The following is a 15660-nucleotide window of genomic DNA, read 5'->3' as shown; positions in this document are numbered from 1 at the left end:
GAGGGATCTATAGAGTAAATGTTGAGTCCCTTTATTTACGGGACCACAATGATGATAGATGTGCCCTTTATTTCTTATCCTTTGAATTTCCGGGACTTTCGCCGGAATGTATAATAGGTAAACTAGTGTCGATGGTATGCATTTCTGTATTTGAATATCAACTAATTTAACTCTTCTCGGGATTCAGATAAAGTTGCGAATACACTAATCCCAATTTACGGCAAGAACCACAAAAACTTTTTGCATACTCTTTTTTTTGATAGTATTCAAAGGTGATTCTAATATCGTTTGCTAAAAATCGATTGCCTCCTCTCGGGGATTTGCCATTTGGTCTAATACCATTTGGTCTAATATCCATTTTGTGTACATCCATTTCATATAAACCCATTAGGTCTATATCCACTACGTCCAATAATCATTTTGTCATATAACCATTTGGTCCGATAACCATTTGGTCCGATAACCATTTAGTCTAATAACCATTAAGTCTAATACCATTTAGTCTAATAACCATTTAGTCTAATACCCATTTGGTCTATAACAATAGGTCTAATAGTTATTTGGTCTAATACTCATTTGGTCTCCAAACCATTTTAGTCTTACAAGCATTTAGTTTATTAATAAATAGCCGAAATTGTATTAGACTAACTGGTTATTAGACCATACGAGTATTAGACCAAACGGTTATTAGACCAAACGGTTATTAGACCAAATGGTTATTGAAGAACTATTAGACCAAATGGTTATTAGACTATATGGTTAGTAGACATATTGGTTATTAGACCAAACAATATTAGACTAAATAGACATTAGACTATACGATTATTAGACTAAGTGGCAATTAGCCTTTCTGGTAATAGACCAATTGAATATAGACTACTCGGGAATTAGACGAAATGGTATTAGACCAAATGGCAATAGACCCTCCTCTCTTTCAGCTTTTCTTTAATCTTTACTATATATTTTAGGTAAATCTTGGAGATAGAATGGTATATAATGGATCTATTAGCGCTTCTTTTTATCAAACACTGGTTTACCTACAATGAATCCAATTCAATGGGAGAGCTGATGACGCTCATTCAGCAACCATCCATGTGATGCCTGAATGGGCTGATGTATATAATTCTTACAAGATTGGGTTCATTATAGATATGAAGTGTCTCGTTTGCCATGAAACTTTGTATAATAATTGAATTAGTAATCTACCGTAAAATTCCGTCTACAAGCATATATATGCCTCTAAACAATTAAAGAATTTAAGAACGAAGTCAAGTATTTTATTCAACGTTTCTACAAACAAATGTATTTGTTAATTGGACTAGTAAGGCGTGATCAAAATAGAATACCCATTTCATGTCCTGAGTGGCAAGTTATGCCATTCCTTCAATGATTAGCTCTTAGTTTAAGGGATCTAAAATGAGCGTTTATTGCGTTTCGACAGTATTTTTTGTGGGACATGAGAGCACCTCGGACCTATCGAATTGCATTCTGAATACGAAGCATGTCTTTCTGATATCAAATAATTTTCATTTTTGAAAATCACAATATAATACAAATTTTATGACAAATTATAAAAATTTGATATTTTTCAAATTTTTGATATATAACAGTCCTCGAAGTAAATTATATAAATCTAATGATATATTCTTAAACTGTATGTAGCAGGAGGAAAAGCCGACGGTCAATTGAAAATTTTGACCTTTCATATTGAAGATATGGATTTTTTCCAAAAAGACCTAATTTTTTTTGGTGTTTTGGGAAAAAAATCCATATCTTCAATACGAAAGGTCAAAATTTTCAATTGATCGTCGGCTTTTCATCCCACCTACATACACTTTAAGTATAAATCATCAGATTTATAAAGTTTACTTCAAGTACTGTTAAATATCAAAATATCAATTTTAATGATTTGCCATAAAATGTGTATTAAATTGCGAATTTCAAAAATCAAAATTATTTGATATCAGAATGACATTCTTCGTATTCAGAATGCAATTCGATATGTCTGATGTGCTCTGATGTCCCAAAATAAATACTGTCCAAACGTTCATACCCCAGCCCTTACGGGAAATGTAAAGGGGTCGATCTTAAGTTCACATACCTCTTTTGAAGCCATTGGACCAGACTCCTCCATGTAATGATGTTGCGGGGATCGCTACATCTCCTCCAAAGCAACTCTGTTACCTCTGTTATGGCATTACATAAAGCCCGTGCCCATATGTACACCCGGCTGGAGAGAGGCAATAGGGGTAAAGAGTCTTGACTAAGTAAACAACACGTTGATGAGGATTCTTTAAATCCGATGAGAATTGGACAAAGCTATGAGAATTGGACTTTTTCTAATTTCTGAGAAACTTTCTTTATGACACATAGTATTTCTCATTCATTTGGATGAGAAAGTTTGATGAGAACATTTTCAATTCTCATGGTTTTGTCCAATTCTCATCGGTTGATTCTTAGCAGTTGTAAACTTTTTTCGACGCATTATTGGAAAACAATGAGGTACTTCTTTTTATTTTAAGGTTCCGAGTTTATTATTCTAAAAATACATCTTTAAAGGGATTCATGTTGTTTAATCAACCTTTTCTTATCATCATTATACATTTCTGTAGCTATAAAATCAAAAGTCAGCTCCAAAAACTTGAGGGGCGTCTGACTTATCAAGAGCTATTATTTGCTATTAAAAATGCCAAATAACAAAAGTCCTGGTACCGATGGATTCACTTCTGAATTTTGGAAGTTCTTTTTTCAAGATCTAGGTGAGTTTCTATTACGTTCTCTTAATTACGCTTATAAATCAGTGGAGCTGTCAGTGACACAGAGATTGGGAATTATTACACTCCTTCCAAAAGGAAATAAAGCAAAACAGTTTTTAAAAAATTGGCGCCCAATTAGTCTCTTAAATATAACTTATAAATTAGCTTCTTCATGTATTGCTGAAAGATTGAAACATATCCTACCGAATTTAATAAATGATGACCAAAAAGGCTTTATGAAGGGGCGATATATTGGGGAAAATATAAGGTTACTTTATGATTTAATTCTGTATACCGAGTTACACGACAAGCCAGGTATGTTACTCTTAATAGATTTTGAAAAGGCTTTTGATTCCGTTTCTCACAAATTTATATTTAAAACATTAGATTTTCTTAATTTTGGAACTTCTTTTAAAAAATGGATTAAACAATAGTCAATCTTCAGTTCTGGTAAATGGCAACGCTTCAAAACAATTTAATTTGGGACGAGGCTGTAGACAGGGCGTCCCTTTATCCCCGTACATCTTTTTAATCTGTGCGGAGATTTTGGGCTGCCTTATTAGAAAAAATAATTATATTACTGGTATTGCTGTCAGCCCAGAAACTAGCAGTTTTTCGTTTTAAACGGAAACATTTCAAGCAGTCCGCAAATAAGATTCATCATGATTGTCCAAATACAATTATATAAAATTCTCGGTTCTCGGGTTGGGCGGTTCTCGTGATAGGCCTATCTCTAATTACCCAACACCCGTTACCCATAATACTTGTCCTGACCTTTCAAACTACTACGATATACGTCTCTCAATGATTAAGACACAACTATCAACTCTGTTTTGTAGCTGTGACGCTTTAATACTTCGGAACCCATAATTCCAAGCCCTGTCCTACTACCACATCGGAGGACCCAAAAATAAGCCTTACCATAACTTACCACACAATGCTTTCCGATGCGAGGTGCGGTACTCTGCGCGCACCCCCGTTGATACTCCGCGATAGCACACCGCGCGTACGCGATATCGCACCGCGCGAACGCGATAGCGAGCGGACGGACGGACGGACACTCTGTGATTAGTATGACACAATAATCAACTTAGTAGTTTTGTAGCTGTGACGCTTACTTGACCATAATCTGGAAACCCATCGTTCGCCTCTTCCAAGCCCTGTCCTGCTACCACATATGAGCCCCCCGACCCTCCCCCCCCAAAAAAAAATACCCCGGAAATAGTCATGTTCTGCTGTAATAGGCCTCTGCACGTGTGCCGTATTGAAATATATGTGTTGAAAATATGCCTATTGATCCGATCAGATGCACCTGCACGATTTAATAGTATAATTATAGCCACACTGTAATGCTTTCCGATGCTCGCACTGCGCCCGTCGGTACTCTGCGCACACCGCGACAGCACACCGCGAGCACGCGATATCGTACCGCGCGTACGCGATATCGCACCGCGCGAACGCGATAGCGCGCGGACGGACGGACGGACACTCTGTGATTAGTATTATGATGTTCTTAAACAAATCCAAGAAAAGGTGATGTTGACATACCTCAATGACGTTTCATGCTGTATCACAGCAATTTCTCAAATTGAATGATCAGCTTTGACCATTCTCGTCTGTTGCTGTTGTGTAATATGGATAAGAAAGAGGGGACAGGCTAATACACTCAACAGGGATTGTGGCAACTACTTACTTCCGCATATTTATGATCAGTTATTAACAGCGCCGTCTACGTCGGTTTCCAACAAGAAGCAACAGACGAGAAAGATTAGTATGAAGGCGCTTAATCTTTAATACACTTTAATACAATAACTAACAAATGATTGTACCACCTTTTGTCAAGCTTAATCCAATTTAACTTATCCATCATTTCATCTGTTGGTGTTCTAATGTCAGCTGACAAAATAATTCTTTCAAGTCTGTTCTGAAGGATTTGCAGAGAGTTTGCAAGTTCCCCAGAACAATTTGACCATACCGGGCTACACTAATCAAAATGGGGTAATGCGAGCATTTGCCAGCATGGTCAGAGTTGACTGTGGGAGATAATACTTAATACGATTGATGACACCACATCTTTTTGAAATATTTTTAGAAACATAGTTGATATGGTTAGACCATGTTAAGTTTGAATCAAATATAACACCAAGGTATTTAAACTAGTCAACTTTTTCAATGGTTTGATCACAATAACTTAACTTAATATCATCAAATTTAGAAAGAACATGCCATGTACCAAATATCATAAATTTAGTCTTTTTGATATTCAAAGTTAAGTGGTTTTTGAAACCAATCAGCAATATTATTCAAATCATTTACAAGATCAGTTTGAAGTTGGGATACAGTTTTGGAAGAACAAAGAAGGGTGGTATCATCAGCATACATGACATATTTACATGATACACTTTGTGGTAAAGTATTTACCAAATTTATGAAGAGAAGTGGTCATAAGAGGTATACCTATATATGTTAACAGGTTTAAAGTCAGAAAGTTAATATTTACACACTGATTTCTATTACTGTACTTAGATAAGATTTGAACCATTTAAGTTCGTACCCGTTAACACCATACATACTTAGGGGCTGTGCAATAATTATGAGCCCTGGGGAGGGTAAAATGGGGGGGCAAGAAATTTTGGCGAGCCGAAAGGGGGGGCAAGCAATTTTGGCAAGCCGATGGGGGGGGCAAGCTATTTTTGGCACGCATTCACGGGGTGCCTTTTTAATAAAACGCTCTAAAAAGACTTAGGAAAACGGTACGGAAACGCTTAAATATGCAAAATTTCCTGCTCGCTGCGCTAGCAACATACATCTAGACCATTTAAAGTTTGGAATTTGGGATCCCAAAAATTTGGCATGTTCAAGGGGAGGGGCAAGCGATTTTTGGCGGACCGAGAGGGGGGGCAAGCGATTTTTTTTGGGGGCTCATAATTATTGCACAGCCCCTTAGTCTTTTCAAAAGTAGATTATGATTTACAGTGTCAAAGGCTTTCTTCAAGTCAAGAAAAATAGCACCTATGGCACGACGATTTTTCATATTTTCAAAATATAATCTTAAACATGAAGTAAAGTAGTGACACAAGAATGATTAGGACGAAAACCAGATTGACTTGGAGAAAGAATGCATTTGATACTAAGGTAGTCTTGAAGTTGATTACGAATTGCACGTTCAATCATTTTTGAAATAATATGTAGAACTGATATAGGGCGATAGCAGTTGCCAGCATCACCTTTATCGCCTTCTTTGTATATTGGTGTTACCTTGGCTCTCTTCCAATCAGATGGAAATGTTGATGAATAATAAGCAATAGATTCACAAATAATAGGAGAGGGTAACTTGAGAAGTTTGATATGAAAACCATCAAGACCTGTTGCTTTATCATTTGAAAACTTACAAATTTGTTCATGAACAAAGTCGGGGGTAATTGTACTGAAATTGAAATAAGACGAGCATGATTCACCTATGTCTTCATTTATTTCATCAAAATTACTTGCAAGAGCAGTGCCAACTGATGTGAAATAAGTGTTAAATTCACTAGCAGTATCTGTAGCATTTAAACTTGTCCCATTCTTATGTACTATTTAGGGTGTCAATTTTCCCGAAGGGATTAGGGGATGTAATTTTCTTTGGAAGGGGTGGGTTATGAATATGTTCCTGTCCGGAATCAATATTTATGCCCCCCCCCCCCCTGTCATGAGCTAATTTTTACGACCCCCCCTGCATCTCGGTTTTAAAAACAATTTGCCGGAAATAAGGCGCAGAGAGTGCCAACACTTCAATGTGAAAAAAGTGTGTTTTTGTAAGTGTAAAGAAGGCGCGCGAAGGGCGCAAAAAGTTTGTATTATATAACAAAAGATGGTACGTGTGCAAATTTTGATTATAAAATTTTGAGTCGCCTGCCCTTAATAATTCTATAACCCCCCCCCCCCTATTTTTGGGTGCAAAAAAATTATAACGCCCCTATTGTTGGTATAAAGTTCTATGACCCCCAATATATTCATGACCCACCAACTTCTGAAGAAAACGACATCCCCTTAAGGGTGTCAAATCCACGATGACGGCCAATATAAATGTTAAAATTCCAACACGCTCCGATCAAGTTATGCAATACCGTAGAATTCCATCTATAAGCATACATGCCGATAAATGAGGGTTTTGTTTGACGAAAGAGACCAGAAACAGACACCCTGAACAAAAATACAATATATTGACCTTGCTATAATACATGTTTGACTTTGTACAGCCGCCTGTATCAGCAATATAGTTTCTCACACTCCACATAATGTTTTTATGGAGGGTGTCTTTAATTTCGTCTCTTTGGTCAAAAATCCCTCATTGTGGGGCACATGCTTGTAGGTAGTATTTCCAAGTTCTTCATATAATCACAAGTAACCATGGTAACAAAACAGTCAATCATCTCATATGTCTAGAATGGTTGGATAATATAAATTCTTAGTCAGTGGGAGTGGTCTATTACGTAGACACATAATCTGATTGGACAATCGCATAATTTTGGGTGTCGTCTATCAGGCTGTAGATGACCCCGCGTCATCATGAGTGTTGTTAACGCGTAACACGCTCATAGAGTTGCGTGTATGTATCGCGTTGTATGCATAGACGCAGTGCGGAATCCCCGCACGCGATAGCAGTACGCGCAACAAAAGATGTGAAGTTGTAAACAAGTTCACTTTTATGACGGTAACTTAATTTTTTTTATGACGGTAACTTAATTTTTGCTTTAAAAAATAGTTTATAGTTATTAAATAAAATTTAACTGACTAAGAATGAGAATAAACGACACTGCATCTACCAGTAGATAGCATCTACTACTCAAAATATTGGACCTGCCTGTCGTCTATCACACGGTAGAGGATAGTCAAGGTAAAAATTCCTATCGTTTATTCCGAACGAATAATACTTGACAATACTAGGTTGTAAAGAAAACAGTTTTAAACCATTTATTGCCGATATAATCATTATACAAACTTAAAAACAAAACACTCCATATCTATAATGAACCCAATCGTGTGAGAATTACATCAGCCCATTCAGGCATCACTGGTTGCTGAATGAGCGTCATCAGCTCTCCCATTGAATTTGATTCATTTTAGGTAGACCAGTGTTTTATCAAAACAATAAAAAGGCACTTTTTATCTTATCTCTGAGTTGAAAAAAAAAAATAGTGGAAGGCTTGTGCACCAAAAGCACTTTTCTTATTAAACCTGCTAGACACTTCACATTATGGTGTCAAGGACACTTACTTAATTTGCATATTTTATTGGAGCCCACCTTGGATTTTTGGGTGTCGGATTTCAAAAGAGTTAATATGCACAAATAAACACGCCATGCTAGAAACCTAATTCGTTTTTAAATGCAAGATAATAAACAAACCTAAAATATGTTGGCGTTAGATTTTTTTAAACATTCCTATTTCTCCGGAAAAAATAAAATCAAATTATAGAGGGCGCCCAATAAATTGTCATTTATTGTGCTGTGAATGTGGTCCAGGAAGCTGTTCCATGTCAGTGCATTTTGCTGTTTTGTCAGTTGAATAACTGCTTGGTAACTAACATGTGTGTAATAATATTTTGGTTCATTTTGATGCAAAGGATTTTAAGATGACCTTGTGAAACATTATAAGTTTCTTTTTGGCTTATTGTACATTTTGTTCCAACCATTGCCGAGTTTCGTCAGCCATCGTGGCTTGGGGTTGTTCTAACTGTATTGTAATGATACGCCCATTGTAAGCTAGCGTGCCGTCTGAACCAATGATAATGACACGGTCGGGATGTGCACTGTAGGTCACGGCGAAGTTATTATCCATTGTGTCCATGACGACTGGAATTTTGATGGTGTCAGAAGGGTTGGTTGTGAATGTGTTGTGAACACTGTCCGCAGCCATTAGGTCTCTGTGATAATGATTTGAAGGTCATGCTTAGAATACCGTAAAACCCCGTCTACAAGCATATATAGTGTTTTTTATGAAAGCTAAATTAATAAATATATCAATACAATAGATTGGTCTTAAAATAATACTTGTTTGTATATGCTTGGATCCGTAATTTATTTGCTCAAACTTCATAATGGATTAATGTAGCTTTCATCAGAAGCACTCTATATGCTTGTAGACGGGGTTTTACGGTAGTTCGAAAATGTGTTATTCCAGTTAATATCCATGCATAAACACCCCTATGGAAGACATGACCTTAATCGTCCAACCAGGGAACGTGACTTACAAATGGGTTTACCCGAATGGATGGTTCCCATTAACATCTAGACTCCCTGTGTGGGAGATTAAGGCCATGATAGATAGAATAGCCAAGAAAGAAAGAAAGAAAGAAAGAAAGAAAGAGAGAAAGAAAGAAAGAAACAAACAAAGAGAGAAAGAAAGAAAGAAAGAAAGAAAGAAAGAAAGAAAAGAAAGAAAGAAAGAAAGAAAGAAAGAAAGAAAGAAAGAAAGAAAGAAAGAAAGAAAGAAAGAAAGAAAGAAAAAAAAGAAAAAGAGAGAAGAAAGAAAGAAAGAACTATCGAGAAAAAAATTGTGTCAACCTTTTCGGGCTGGTGATGAAGTAGCGGCAAAATATCCCTATTCTGCACCCCCCTACGAGCGGCCACGGTACGCCACTGCTAATGTAACCATACCAGCTCTAGTATGTAGTTTCGCCACTGTTAATATACTCCATTTAAATATCACAGAGTTTACTAACCGTACTGCTTGGATCCTGTCCTCTATTGTCTTATGCTGCTCCATGTGACAAAAGCGACGTGGTCCGAAGTTCCATTTTTCTGTGGGATGAGCTTCAGCCAGATAGACACACAGAAAGCTGACCCGATCTTGATAGTCACTGAAAAGTTTCGCCAGCGAACCGCTCAAGACACAGGTCTGTAAAAAAGGCGTCAGGTTTTAGGTGAAACAAGTTTGGTTAAAAGTAACCACACAATTGCCTGCATATCATATAAACCGTTACCCCTAATAACAAACACACCCCAACCCCACACACTCCCACACCAGCACACCCCTCCCCCACCCCCACTCCCACATGTGTGACCATCCACCACAACTGAGCCCGGATGTCGCCAGTGCCACTATTGAGATATGCTCCATTGAACTTAACAATAAACAATAGGAAACAAAGGATTGACTGTTTTATTGATTTTTCACTACTTAAATTAAGTACTATTATAATAGACATGATATACATCATTTTAAAGCTAATTTCAAGCAGAATATTTTGGTTGAATATCTCAAAAATGATGATTGGCGACTTCAGGGCTCAGTTGTGCTGGGTGGTCACATATATATATTTGGGAAATCCACAGATAACAATGTGATCAATGCATTGCATCATAAATATGAAAAACATTAATGCTACAAATGTGAATGTAAGAGAATCAGCTATTAATTTAACCGAGACTTTCCAGTTTGACTAGTTTTGTTAATGATAGAAACAAGAGATTTTGTGTTGTTAAAGAGAACGAAGGAGATTTGAAGTACGCAAAAAGGACGCAACTGTCCTGAAAGTCTGGTTTCGGAAGGAACACTTATCAATGAAAGTGAAACATAGTGTATTGTAACCGAAGAAAGGAGTGAATGGTGACGTTTTGGAAATTGTCATCTGTGCAAGGATTTATACCCAAATGATTTGTTCAAGTCTACAGACGTACCGAACATTGAGTGCAACATAACTTTCATTAAGAGCAAGAAGCTGGTAATATTGTAACTTATCTGTTATAGTACGATCTGTGATTTGTACCTTTCACAATGCGACACGTTATACATAGTAATGTTAAACTTCCCTTTGCAAAAAAAATCACATTTCGCCTCGCATCATTATAAATTACACACACCCACCTTACACCCATTTCTACTTGAAAGGTAGTAATGTCCAGTTTTAAAGACAAAAATATATCTGCAGTAACTATTTGCAGCAACAGACTCACCTGAAATGGAGGTCAGGAAAGTGACGATGCAATTATAACCAGTGGTCGAGATTTACGACTATGAAACTGGGAGAGGGGAATTTCTTGTTTGGTTTCCATGGAAACCAAATTGACATCTTGAGGAATGCTACCTATGTCTAGTTCTACGAATCGATTGCCGATCTTGACCGTATACTTCTTCAATTCAGCCATTATCTATCAAAGCAAAGCGGAAAATTGATCAAAATTGATCAGGATTGATCCATTGATGTAGATTTCTATCTATACTAAAATGTCTACATTTTAAATATTTTACTATGAAAATTTGTATGATATCGCGAGTTTTGATCAAAATTATTAATTTGATACCAGGCGGACATTCCTCGTATTTAGAATGTCATTTTGGTGTGTCTGATGTGCTCTTAGGTCCCACATAAAATACTGTACAAACGTGGGTGACTGAGCCTTTAAAAGTAAAGGATAAGTCAATCAAATTATCATTAGGTATTTGTTCATATGAAGTGACTTGGAAAAACTGAAGAAAAGAGCATCGATGGTGTTTTTAGCCGCGCCTGAATTGAGCATTCACGCGATTGCCAAAGATTGGAAATTTTAATGAGGAAGCCATATATACGTGTTTTCCTCAACATTCAGAGTAATTGATTATTTGACCTCCAGATGACCTTTGACATTGGATGACAAAAAGGGTCCATCAACAACACAGCATATACTTTGATAAAAAAAAGTTCATATTTTTCCTCTTTGTTTTTGGTGTTGTTGCTACCAACCTGTAAGTCCACCATTTACTAAATTAGAGCGGTTGTTGTACTTTCAAGGTGGAGCCATTGACCTTGACTGGCTTCGTGTCTTTACTCGACTATCGATATGCGCAATTTGAGGTATATTTTGGGATAAATTCTGACCTAAAAACCAAACAAACAATTTACTTTCAAGGTCGCCTGCAGGAATTGCTTGTCTTACCTCAGGATCATTCTTGTAAAGAGTAAAAATCACTTTCATGATTTTGAATGATTTCAAGTCTTTGACGTAGTCCGTCAAACCACATTCTTCCATAGTCTTCCTGTCCAGTCGCTCGTAAATATCCTATGGCGGAAATGAGATGAAAACAGTAGAGCTCAAACGTATCAGTCATATCAATCGCCCGTTGACTCAAATCAGGTCCCCTGTTCAATTGCCGATGGTGGCGAATATTCCATAACAATTTGTAAGCGCTCTTTAAGAAAGTCATGGTTCATTGAATTTACAACCGTGTGACAAAACAGGCGAAAATAGTAACTTTTTGCACAAGATTTGAAATTTAAAGAAAATTGACCATTGCTCATTAAAATGAGCCAGTATTATGGACAATATAAGTGTGCACTTTCATTTAATGACATAATAAAACTTCTTTTAAACCTGCATTTTGGTCAAAAATGTGCTTGGATAGGTAGCTTTCAACATATTTATCACATTCGCCTTGCTATAACATTGAATTGCGTTATCTGTTGACCTAATTGAGAAAAGTGTTTTGTTTTTTTCGTTTGATATAAAAAATCTGATTGGATAAAGGGAACACTTGAGGTTTTGACAAAAACCAATCACAGAATCCTATTTTCCACTAGATCTCACACAGCTCTTATGATGCTATGTACTCAACCGTGTAGTATAATACAGACTGCGTACTAGGCTAGACTCGAAGTGCTGGAAATATCTGTGTGCTCAGGTGTATCGAGGCGGAATCTGTGCGTAGATGCATTTTATAAGAGAATCGTTTTTGTTGTTAAATCTTTTCATATGAAAATCTACTATCCGCTTTCTACATTACTGCATTTGAATGGGACATGGACAGCGAATGAGCAAGTAAACGCCTGTTTATCTCTACACCCAACCCTAGGTGTCACGGAAGAGTGTCTGACATTGAATCATTCACTCAGGTTAAACAAAAACTACTTCTCCGGCAGTGTCGTATCATGCATTAATTTATCGAATCTATACATCCTTCTTAGAGCGGAATACTTTATGAAAGAGGTAGTGATTTTTTTTTCATTTGTTGACATTGGTAGAAAATTAAAGAAACGGTAATCTAAAACCTAGGGAAGGATCGAAGTCAAAAGTTGCACTTTATGTTCTAATCAATGTAAGCACGACGCTAGATTTACCTTGCTAATCAATGGAAAGCACGACGCTAGTTCTCTTGTTCGAAAATGCTTTGTGTAAAAATCAATTAGGCATGCAATGGGGCAAACAAACCGCAACTCTTGAATTTTGAATTTGCATCTTCCTTCTTCTGAAGTTTTAAATCCGAGCCAAAAGATTCATCTCTTGGCTGCTGGTTCCAATTATGATATGTCTTTATTTATGATATACCGAACATAACTGGTACCTTAATTCGTTTGCGCACTGTATATAAAGTTATTTGAATAAAAATTCCGCCTGACCCAAACTTCCATGACCCTCTGAAAATCTAGTGGTGCGCCCTTAACAGGCAATAGAGAGATTGCGATTTCCAAACGTAGGTATCGGACGTATTAAAAACCACTCTCCTGTATCGAAGCGAGGTCACGTATTTAGCCAATTTTGAAGATTTTCCGCGTGCGAAATAAACGTAGACACATCGTTGAAAATGCACAACATTTGTCCATTTCACAATATAATAAAGACAGTCAATGATAATGAACATACTAAGGATTGTCTAATTACTATTATGATCCTTTTTTTTATAACAAATCATTATAATAAAGGTATAGCGATGTGTTGAAAATCGACTAAATTTATACGCGATGGCCACACGCAGAGAATGCCCATTGAAATGTGTGTGATACTTTGCGTACAAAAAATGACATTGCGATTTTCCATTTTGGATTCCAACGTAGCTGAAAACGTAGATGCTACGTTGAAATATGCTGATTTTACCTCGTGTCGAAGTTCATGCAACGCGCCCAATTTTCCGGAGGAAAAAGTCTCATTTTGAAAGTTAAGTCATATGGATGTAGCGATCTTTAATCTACCAAAATATATGTTTTGGGGAAACTATAATATTTGTGGAGCACAAAAATACAACGTACATAAAAACGTACGTGAAAACGTACGGTCCACGTGCTGCGTTTGGAACATCGCAATCTCTCTAATATCATTTCTCATTACCGCAAATTTGACCATCCCATCGTATGTTGCTGGGTCGTAACCTTCCTCAAACATCTTTATTGATTCAGGACTCATCCTAATCTCTCTGTGTTTTTGCATGACTCGTATAGCTACTTGCTTATCAGAAAACAGTTGGAGCAGCGCCTGCCATTTAGGGTCCGACATCATCATCTTCTTCATTACTTCAACCATTGTTACTGGTACAGAGAGAACGAATCAGCTGACGAATGAAAGAGATTTACAGAATTCGTTACTTTAGGATAGAACACTGGTGTCACTCTTATAATTAAATTATTTGCAGCTGGTCTGCTATTTTTAGGCATTCGTTTTTAATGATTTTTAATTTGAATTAAATATTTTGTTTATTGATTGGTAGTTTGGTAGATTTATAATACTATCACGTGTCAGATGTGTACATCAAAAGTTGCAGAAATTGACCTTTTCGGTAAATCCCATAACCCTTTGCGAGTAGGCCTACACCTGAGAACTCGTCATTTTACGTCACGCCGACTTGCAATGCGCAGTAATGATGTTCGATCAACGATGTGCGCATCGGCGCAGAGCGGCGTGACGTAGAATGACGAGTTCTTAGGTTTACTCGCAAAGGCTTATGGGATTTACCGAAAAGGTCCATTGTCATTTATCTATAGAGCAGCTATTATAGCCTTCTGCTAACCCCTCGATATGATTTTGGAATAAGGCAGCTAATACGTTTTTAAAATTGGATTATAATATTGCAATAAACATGACTGAAAATAGAAGAGAAATTGATTGAATAACGAATATCTTGTTTTATTATTCAAAGATACAAGCAATGTAATTGCTGACCTCTGACCTTTTTGCTCATAATCCCGGAACGATTAGTCGTAGACATGTCAAACTATGCAGTTTTCCGAATCCTTATTACCAGAGGAGTATGAATTAAATTCTGACCTCTATATAAACTTTGACCTTGGAATTATGTGATTCCACAAATATCTTAGTTTGTCATATGTATTTTTCTTAGTAAGTGGCTAACAAGGAGAGTATTTCTGTATACTTTGGGCTCGACTGATTCTCTAATACTATTTTGTAATAGATTCATACTAAGAATTCACTCCAAAAGGCACTTAACATATAGTAGGCGTCTATACACCTATATTAGGTAATTATATTGATGAATGGATTGGCAATACTAGATATTCATTAGCTTTAGTATTACAAAAAAAATTCCGTCCATGCATAACTATCGATAAAGAAATTGTATTTTATAGATGCAAATTATAATTATATAAATGGCCGTTGCTTTAGAATATGAAATGGCAAATTACTGTAAAACGTATAATAGTGTAATGTCAGGTTGCTGTTCTATCTACTGTAGCCTGGTGTCACGTCACTAACGGCTCACAAGATCATAATTTATTTTGATTATTCACTATACTATGTGTTACTTACAAAAAATATTTGCTATGTCCGCACACTCTGCTAGATATTCATTCGTGTTTCATGTCCAAAAATAAAAAGACATCCACTGTCTCGATGTTTAATGCAGCATCCGGAGAAACTTTTAGGATATTATAGTATTTGAGGCCAAGTTGTAATCATCTAGCCAACATAATAAGTATATATTATGGCAATCTTTCACCATGTCCGAGTTGCCAGTTTTTGCTATTCAAGGCGCGGATGTCGTTGGTAAAAAGTAGCGCATTCTTAGACGTACAATTGGTTACTATTAGCTACAAGATGCGCCCAAATTGTGCGGCAGATTGAAGAGATTTAGTGATTTGTTGTAATTTTGTAGCCCAATCTTGCTTGTAAAGACACCCTGAGGATATGTGTTGCTGGGACAAATACTGTTATTAT

General features: G+C 36.7%; 1 protein-coding gene across 1 annotated transcript; it reads right to left on the bottom strand.

Annotated features, from left to right (window-relative positions):
• Nucleotides 1-7666: 7666 nt before the first annotated feature.
• Nucleotides 7667-15436, bottom strand: LOC140140787 (thyroxine 5-deiodinase-like). Its single transcript, XM_072162531.1, has 6 exons — nt 15253-15436; nt 13819-14038; nt 11656-11778; nt 10696-10890; nt 9462-9637; nt 7667-8663 (listed from the first exon to the last, which is right to left on the bottom strand). Exons 2-6 carry the CDS (start codon nt 14008-14010, stop codon nt 8408-8410), a joined length of 942 nt encoding a protein of 313 aa, XP_072018632.1. The 5' UTR covers nt 14011-14038; nt 15253-15436; the 3' UTR covers nt 7667-8407.
• Nucleotides 15437-15660: the final 224 nt, after the last annotated feature.

Source organism: Amphiura filiformis, chromosome 19, assembly GCF_039555335.1.
Source record: "Amphiura filiformis chromosome 19, Afil_fr2py, whole genome shotgun sequence".
NCBI classification, from domain to species: domain Eukaryota; kingdom Metazoa; phylum Echinodermata; class Ophiuroidea; order Amphilepidida; family Amphiuridae; genus Amphiura; species Amphiura filiformis.
Note: the sequence above shows the minus strand (reverse complement) of the source record. Positions and strands in the feature narration are given on the sequence as shown.